We start from the raw sequence: 9,449 nt of genomic DNA, 5'->3' as shown, positions 1-9,449 counted from the left end.
CTAGACCATGAAGAACCTACGAACTATGAGGAAGGGATGATGAGCCCAAATTCCATGAAATGACTTGAGGCCATGAAATCTGAGATGGGATCCATGTATGAGAACAAAGTATGGACTTTGGTTGACTTGCCTGGTGATCGGCAAGCCATAGAAAATAAATGGATCTTCAAGAAGAAGACTGACACTGACGGTAATGTTACTATCTACAAAGCTTGACTTGTTGCAAAAGGTTTTCGACAAGTTCAAGGAGTTTACTATGATGAGACCTTCTCATCCGTAGTGATGATTAAGTCTGTCTGAATCATGTTAGCAATTGCTGCATTTTATGATTATGAAATTTGGCAAATGGATGTCAAAACTGCATTCCTTAACGCTGCGTTTGGATGTTCGTATTGGGCTGTCGAATTGGATTTGGTAATGGGCTGACCCCAATACAGAAGTTTGGATGTACTCTGAAACAACCCACTAAAACGGAAACGAATACGCTGGAGTTTTCGCTCGCACGTGCCCACCCATCGCGCTAATACAGAGGCCTATACCTCCGATTTCGCCTGAATTGCTTCCCTCCCGCAAAACAAAACGCTTCGTCAGTTCTTTCCTCCCCCTACCATGAGACAGAGGGTTCGAGAGAGGAAACCACTGCCTGTCAGATCAACGGCGGCGCCCCTGCAGATCCACCATGCCGACCGGCGTAGGTATGGTCGCTGCCTCCCCTTCCCTTCTTCCTCTGCCGCCGTCCCTTCCCCTCCTCCAGCGCTACCCCTTCTCGTTCTCTCTGGCCCTGCTCGCCGTGGCCAGATCAGATCTGAAGCCAACGGCGGCAGTCCACTCCGGCGCCGGCCTTTCCTTTCCACTCCAGCCGTGCAGTGGACCACTGCCGGTGCACATCTCCTCTCCCTCAGACCACCTCCTGGGCCGCCCCCTCTTCTGTGTGTCCACCCAGCCCCTTCTTCATCCATGATTCTTCCCTATCTCCAAGCAGCCTACTTTGTTTCCTTTTCTTCCCAGCCCTTTTGTCAATGATTTGCTGAGCACTCATGTATCTTCTTGTTGCAGGTTGGATTAAAAGTTGGAAGCCATTTAGGCTGACCTGAGGTATGAATATGCAATTTTGTGAACTATGCTTGTGGTGGTCTGATGCATATGCTTGTCTTATTATGAATTTGATGCATGCTTATGTATGATTTGATGCATCATGGTCATACAATTTTGTGAACCTTCAATGCTTGTGGTGGTCTGATGCATATGGTCATCTTGAATGATGCATGGTTATATTGAAATTAGCCCAAAGTTAACATAATATATCTGCATTGTAGCTGCATGTCACAAATGAATTTGATTGCTTCCATTACCGAAGAGAACAAAAGAAGAAAAAGGAAAAGGATCATCTTGACAGCGATGTATGTTGAGTCAGTTTGTCTTGGACTAGCTTATCTTAGTACACAGAGAGTATCGAAGAGTTTGTGATGCTTTAGTGATGAAGAGCTTCGATATGTTCATAGGAAGTACTTGCTGAAAGAAATGTACAATGGGTCAGAAGTAACTTGCTATGATGAGTTGCGCTTAACCAAAAGGAATTTTCATGATCTTTGCACGATGTTGCGTATGAAGTGTGGTCTGAAAGATAGCATATATGTCACTGTAGAAGAAAAGGTTGCTATGTTCTTGTTGGTGGTTGGACATGGTATTAAAATGAGAGTGTTGCGTGGCACTTACAAGCGTTCTTTAGAGACTATCAGTAGGCACTTCTCGAATGTGTTGGCAGCCATTCTTTCCCTAACTGGGGAGTTTATCAAGCTTCCTGATCCTTCTATTGAACCTCCGGATGATTACAAATGGAAGTGGTTTGGAAATGCCTTGGGAGCACTAGATGGGTGTCATGTTGATGTTTCTGTCGTTGCGGCTGACGAAGGGAGGTATAGGAACAGAAAGCAAGATGTCACCACTAACATGCCAGGCGTTGTTGACTGGAACATGAAATTTCTTTATGTTCTACCTGGCTGGGAGGGATCTGCATCTGACTCCAGAGTGTTGCGTGATGCAATGAGAAACGATCGTCAAGATGCATTTGTTATACCTCATGGTATGATTGTTTCTCTTGGCATTTTGTTTCTTTTTGTGTTAATGTTAGCTAAATCTAATTGGTGCACCATAGGAAAATACTACTTAGTGGATGCTGGCTACACCAATGGACCTGGCTTTCTGGCTCCATTCATATCGACTAGGTACCACTTGAAAGAGTGGGTCTCAAGTCAACAACAACCCCAAACTGACAAAGAGTTGTATAACTTGCGCCATTCTCGGGCTAGAAATGTTGTGGAGAGAACTTTTGGCCTATGGAAGAAAAAATGGGCCATTCTACGAATTCAATCTTTCTTTGACATAAAGGACCAGGTAACAAGTGTCCATATGGTGTTGAATAACATATGGACTGTATGACATCTAATTTAAATATAAATCATTGCAGATTCGAATTATTAATGCTTGTTGTGTGTTACACGACTTTGCAAAGGATAGGCAGCATATGATGGATGATTTATTGCTGCAAGAAGTTGATGTTGACCTAGAAAATTTGGAACATGAGGCTGTGGACGACACTGACTTGATTACATCTGTTCAAGTCACTAATGAATGGACCAACTGTAGGCAACAATTATCGCAAGACATGTATGCTGAATACCTTCTCAGGCATGCTGAATTAGAGATGGCGTAGTTAGTTGATGGTGGATTAGTTAGTGGATGTGCCTAGGTGGTGGTTGTCTCATTTTGTGTAGTGCCTAGGTGGTGGTTGTCTCATATTGGTAGTGCCTAGGTGATGATGGTAGCTTGCTGATTGTCTTTTGTGTGATAGCTTGGCTGACCATGATGGTGCCTTGTGTGGTCTTTTGTACATGCATCATCTTCATATTAATATATATGTGATGGGTTTTCTCGTAATTTGCACTCTCATTCAGCATTTATTTGACCCAAAAAACTTTTTCCTTTGTGCAAAATTGTTATTCTTTGTAGCAGCATGGCTGAAGGAACTGGTACTGGAAAGAGGACTTATGTCACATGGGATGATGAGATGGACGCTGCCTTGCTTGAGGTACTTGTTCATCATCACAACATGGGTGACCATTCACAAAATGGATGGAAAGCACATGTGTACAGTGCAGCTATCAAGAATGTGAAGAGGAAGTGCAATAAGGATATCGCGAAGAACAACATATTAGGAAGGCTTAGGACTTCCGACAATCAATTTGAAATCATTAACAAGATCCTTTCTCAAAGCGGTTTTGGTTGGGATTGGGTCAATAATAAGCTATCTATTGATAGCGACGATGTGTGGACTAAATATTTGGAGGTAACTTCTATACATTTGCATTGTTTTAATTATTTTTTGTATGTAACAAAACAGGGCAGCAACTTTACTTCTCTGATGGGTGTATTGTGCAGGCTAATAAGAAGGAGAAAGCATTGGCTTCTTACAAGACCAAAGTAGTGAAGCACTGGGAAGCCATCTCTACCATATATTCAAAAGATCATGCGGACGGTGAAGATGCCAAGACAGGTGTTGAGACTGCTGCAGATCTAGAATAAAGAATTGAAGTCTCTCCATGAACGGTACCAAAGAGATAACGAATAGGTGATGCCATTATGTGCATGATTGGAGAAATGAGGACTACTTTCAAGGATGCTTTGAAGACAACTGATCCACTTCCATTGCCAAAGGTTACTACTCCTTCTGAAGTACTTGCTGCACTTGAGTTGATACCAGAGTTGGCAGAAGTAGACATGTTGCGCTCTTACGGAAAGTTGATTCTTAATGAGCGCTTGTTTAAAGCTCTAATGGAGCTTCCCATGCACATGAGGAAGGCTTGGCTGCTATTATTGCCTTGAAGTTATGATAGTTATGATTCCCGTGTCTTGTTAAACTTCTTGGAACTATGTATTGTTTGGTGTGTTATGATTCCTTGAACCACGTATTATTGCCTATCTGAACTATTTGGTTTGTTACATTTGGAACTATGTACTGTTCAACTTCTACTTATTTGAACAATTGTGATGTTACATTTGGAACTATGTGTCGTTGAGAATTTGATACATCTATTTAAACTATATGTGTTGTACTGTGTTGGTGTAAAATTATTTTTGATTCTTTTTGTGTCAATTTTATCTGATGTCATCGTCGATTTCTAGAATAATTGATGATAATTTTTAATATATAATCATCCAATTATAGTCATACAACTACTGTTTTAATGCATATAGTAATGTTGCTATGCAATTCCAGTGTTTGACATCCAAACACGGTTCTGTATTAAAACCTCAGGACGATTCCGTTAGCCAATTTGATATACATCCAAACAACCAAATTCGTATTCATGTCGATCACAGTTTCCTGTCTGAATTGGAATTGAAACCAATACAGACATCCAAACACAGCCTAATGGATTTCTTAAAGAAGAGTTGTATATGATGCAACCAGAAGGTTTTGTCGATCCTAAAGGTGCTAACAAAGTGTGCAAGCTCCAGCGATCCATTTATGTACTAGTGCAAGCCTCTCGGAGTTGGAATATACGCTTTGATAGTGTGATCAAAGCATATGGTTTTATACAGACTTTTGGAGAAGCCTGTATTTACAAGAAAGTGAGTGGGAGCTCTGTAGCATTTCTAATATTATATGTGGATGACATATTATTGATTGGAAATGATATAGAATTTCTGGATAGCATAAAAGGATACTTGAATAAGAATTTTTCAACGAAAGACCTCGGTGAAGCTGCTTATATATTGGGCATCAAGATCTATAGAGATAGATCAAGACGCTTAATGGAACTTTCACAAAGCACATACCTTGATAAAGTTTTGAAGAAGTTCAAAATGGACCAGTCAAAGAAAGGGTTCTTGCCTGTGTTACAAGGTGTGAAGTTGAGTCAGACTCAATGCCCGACCACTGCAGAAGATAGTGAGAAAACGAAAGTCATTCCCTATGCCTCAGCCATAGGTTCTATCATGTATGCAATGCTGTGTACTAGACCTGATGTGTGCCTTGCTATAAGTTGAGCAGGGAGGTACCAAAGTAATCTAGGAGTGGATCACTAGACAGGGATCAAGAACATCCGGAAATACCTGAAAAGGACTAAGGATATGTTTCTCGTTTATGGGGGTGACAAAGAGCTCGTCGTAAATGATTACGTCGATGCTAGCTTTGACACTGATCCAGATGACTCTAAGGTGCAAACCGGATACATATTTATATTGAATGGTGGAGTTGTTTGTTGGTGCAATTCCAAGCAGAGCGTCGTGGCGGGATCTATGTGTGAAGCGGAGTACATAGCTGCTTCGGAAGCAGCAAATGAAGGAGTCTGGATGAAGGAGTTCATATCCGATCTAGGTGTAATACCTAGTGCATCGGGTCCAATGAAAATCTTTTGTGGCAATACTAGGGCAATTGCCTTAGCGAAGGAATCCAGATATCACAAGAGAACCAAACACATCAAGAGACGCTTCAACTCCATCCGCGATCAAGTCAAGGAGGGAGACATAGAGATTTGCAAAATACATACGGATCTAAATATTGCAGACCCGTTAACTCAGCCTCTTCCACGAGCAAAACATGATCAGCACCAAGACTCCATGGGTGTTAGAATCATTACAATGTAATCTAGATTAATGACTCTAGTGCAAGTGGGAGACTGAAGAAAATATGCCCTAGAGGCAATAATAAAGTTGTTATTTATATTTAATTATATCATGATAAATGTTTATTATTCATGCTAGAATTGTATTAATCGGAAACTTGATACATGTGTGAATACATAGACAAAACAAAGTGTCCCTAGTATGCCTCTACTAGACTAGCTCGTTAATCAAAGATGGTTAAGTTTCCTGACCATAGACATGTGTTTTCATTTGATGAAATGGATCACATCATTAGGAGAATGATGTGATGGACAAGACCCATCTGTTAGCTTAGCATAATGATTGTTAAGTTTTATTGCTATTGCTTTCTTCATGACTTATACATATTCCTCTCACTATGAGATTATGCAACTCCCGAATACCGAAGGAACACCTTTTGTGCTATCAAACGTCACAACGTAACTGGGTGATTATAAAGATGCTCTACATATGTATCCGAAGGTGTTTGTTGGGTTGGCATAGATCGAGATTAGGATTTGTCACTCCGAGTATCGGAGAGGTATCTCTGGGCCTTCTCGGTAATGCACATCACAATAAGCCTTCCAAGCAATGTGACTAATGAGTTAGTTGCAGGATGAAGCATTGCAGAACGAGTAAAGAGACTTGCCGGTAATGAGATTGAACTAGGTATGAAGATACGAATGATCGAATCTCGGGCAAGTAACATACCGATGACAAAGGGAATAACGTATGTTGTCATTGCGGTTTGATCGATAAAGATCTTCGTAGAATATGTAGGAACTAATATGAGAATCCAGGTTCCGCTATTGGTTATTGGCCGGAGATGTGTCTCGGTCATGTCTACATAGTTCTCGAACCCGTAGGGTCCGCACGCTTAACGTTCGATGACGATTTGTATTATGAGTTATGTGTTTTGGTGACCGAAGATTGTTCGGAGTCCCAGATGAGATCACGGACATGATGAGGAGTCTCGAAATAGTTGAGAGGTAAAGATTGATATATTGGACGATGATATTTGGACACCTGAATGGTTCCGTATCGTTTCGGGTATTTTTCAGAGTACCGGGAGGTTACCGGAACCCCCCGGTGGAAAGTAATGGGCCACTATGGGCCGTAGGGGAGAGAGTGGGGATCCCACAAGGGGTGGCGCCCCCCATGGGCTGTCTGAATTGGACAAGGGGAAGGGGGCGCGGTCCCCCTTTCCTTCCCCCTCTCCCTCTCCTTCCCTCTTTCCCCCTCCAAGAGAAGGAATAGGAGGGGGGGCGAATCCTACTAGGACTAGGAGTCCTAGTAGGACTCCCCCCTCTTGGCGCGCCCCCTAGGGCCGGCCTCCTCCCTCTCCCTCCTTTATATATGTGGGCAGGGCAGCCCTTGGAGACACACCAATTGTTCAAAGCCGTATGTGGCATCTCTCTCCATGGTTTACTCCTCCGGTCATATTCACGTAGTGCTTAGGCGAAGCCCTGCACGGATCACATCACCATTACCATCACCACGCCGTCATGCTGATGAAACTCTCCCTCGACCCTCTGCTGGATCAAGAGTTCGAGGGACGTCATCGAGCTGAACGTGTGCAGAACTCAGAGGTGTCGTACGTTTGGTACTTGATCGGTTGGATCGTGAAGACGTTCGACTACATCAACCGTGTTAAACTAACGCTTCCGCTTTCAGTTTACGAGGGTACGTGGGCACACTCTCCCCCTCTCGTTGCTATGCATCTCCTAGATAGATCTTGCGTGATCGTAGGAATTTTTTTTGAAATTGCATGCTACGTTCCCCAACAGCAACCAACACTAGAAGCGCTAACTAGGAGCTCTCGTAAAGCTGGGAGTTGGCGGGAGTTCAGACCTCCGCCACGTAGGATCCTATATCCCCGACCCACCCAAAACCCCATCGAGAGCCCCTGTCTTTCTAACCCCGTCCCTCACCTCTTGCTCTATATCCACTCCCTCTCAGGATGACGCCATCGTAGTACCATCCCGGGCGCCCGCCCAGGTCTTGCCGGACCTCCGCCGCTCCACCTGGGCACCGGGACCGCTATGCCTATGTCATCATCTATCCCTTATTTGTATGCTCCCTAGGCATCCCCTACCCCTACAGGTGCCGTCCATGACAAACACCACATCGGCAAGTGTTTGGCCAAATGTCATAGCCAGAATGTTGACAATTTTTTCCTTACTTTGAAGAAAACACGATAGAATCAGATGGCGAGTACGTCTACACCCACTTTATGGTCCTCGTCAGATGAGGAGGAAGAATATGAGGCTGAAGCAGCGATGATTCAGGCAGTAGTTGTAGATATGGAGCATACAGAGGAGCATGTCCTGAATTTCAAGGGGTCAATCAAGGGACATTGAGTGTTGGCATGGGGGCATTTGACGCTGATGTATGACTACTTTGTCCATGATGCCGTATTGGCGGAAAATTTCGCCGACGGTTTTGGACGCTGAATTTTTTATTTGCCTCTGCAATGGTGTCCAGCCCGATGATGACTACTTCATCTTGAATAAGGATCACTGGTTATCAAAAGTGCACGGTTGCATTGAGGATTCTTGCCTATGGCATGGCCATAGATTAGTGGGACGAGTACCTCCGGATGTTTGAAAGCACATGTAGAGTTGCCATGGTTAGGTTTGCTACTGCGGTAGTCAAGGTGTTGAACCTTGGTGTTTTAGAGAACAAATTGTCGGAGACACCGAAAGGCTCATGGCACTCTCAGGAGCAAGATGATGGTTAGGTACGCTCGGATCCCTTGATTGCATGCATCGGAGATGGAAGAACTGCTCGTATGCTCTACAATGGCAATATCAGGGCCATGTTAAGAAGCCCGCCATCATTTTTGAAGTAGTCGCATCACAAGACTTCTGGATTTTACACGCTTTCTTTGTCACAATGCCATCAACGTATTGCAGCGGTCTTCATTGTTTGCTAGGTTGACTGAAGGGCATGCTCCTCTGTGCAACTATACCATGAATGGTCATGACTACAACATGGGCTACTATCTTGTTGATGGCATCTATCCTCCGTGGGTGACCTTCTGTTAAAGTATGTTGCATGTATAGTTTGTTAGGCAATCTCTTCTACTAATCCTATCAATAATTAGGTATTTAAGATTGATTGTATTCTTGCCTTGCAAGAGACCCTGTACATGTGCTATAAATATATACGAGTTGAACGCCCCAAGCGCGGTGATTTCCCTCAACATGTTAGTTGTTTACATGGTATCAGCCTAACACAAAAATCTAAACCTCCCGATCCTTGCTTTCCTACGCCCGCAATGAGCACCGCTCCAGCCAACACCACGGTTGCAATGGGATCTCCCACCGCACCTTCCCACCACTCCCCCACCGCTTCTGTCGTCACCTTCTTTGCTGCTCTGGCCACCACCCCGGCCCCTCTCGCTTTCAACGTCGCTAGCGTGAAGATACATGTCCAGGCCACCCTTGATCTGAAAGCCTCCAAATTCTCAAATTGGCCATGCTCATCAGTATCCTTCTCGACAAATACGAGCTCACCTGTCGGAGTAATGGGCCACGGGTAGGCTCACCCGAGACCCAGAGCCTTTCAAGACATCGGGGCCAACTGCGCCCCTCAAGGCATCAAGACGAAGCACCGCCTTCTGGTGGCCGGCTGGAGGAATAGCCGGCTGCCCGTAGACGGCCGAGTTCCAGAAGCCGACTCCTAGTGGGCGGCTTCTAGAGAAGTCGGCCCCTAGCAGTCGGCCCGTGGTGCCAGCAAAGTCTGCACCTCATCTAGAAAGACAGGAGAAGGAGCGGCTATGGTGTAGCCCATCCCTCCCA

The 9,449-nt window shown here is 44.3% G+C and overlaps 1 protein-coding gene across 1 annotated transcript; it reads left to right on the top strand.

Moving 5' to 3' along the window:
• Positions 1–3,013: 3,013 nt before the first annotated feature.
• LOC109772427 (uncharacterized) lies at positions 3,014–3,582 on the top strand. Its single transcript, XM_020331114.1, has 2 exons — positions 3,014–3,346; positions 3,439–3,582. The coding sequence occupies exons 1-2, from the start codon at positions 3,014–3,016 to the stop codon at positions 3,580–3,582; spliced, it is 477 nt and encodes a 158-aa protein (XP_020186703.1).
• The last annotated feature ends 5,867 nt before the right edge of the window (positions 3,583–9,449 follow it).

Source organism: Aegilops tauschii, chromosome 2 (genome assembly GCF_002575655.3).
Source record: "Aegilops tauschii subsp. strangulata cultivar AL8/78 chromosome 2, Aet v6.0, whole genome shotgun sequence".
NCBI lineage: Eukaryota > Viridiplantae > Streptophyta > Magnoliopsida > Poales > Poaceae > Aegilops > Aegilops tauschii.
The sequence above is the reverse complement of the archived record's forward strand: the minus strand, read 5'-3'. Positions and strand labels throughout refer to the sequence as shown.

What these genes read in the sequence shown, in the direction of transcription:
- LOC109772427 (XM_020331114.1), top strand. Translation starts at nt 3,014, where the DNA reads ATGGCTGAAGGAACTGGTACTGGAAAGAGGACTTATGTCACATGGGAT. An exon ending in TGTGGACTAAATATTTGGAG is followed by an intron (nt 3,347 to 3,438) that starts GTAACTTCTATA and finishes TGTATTGTGCAG; the next exon opens with GCTAATAAGAAGGAGAAAGC.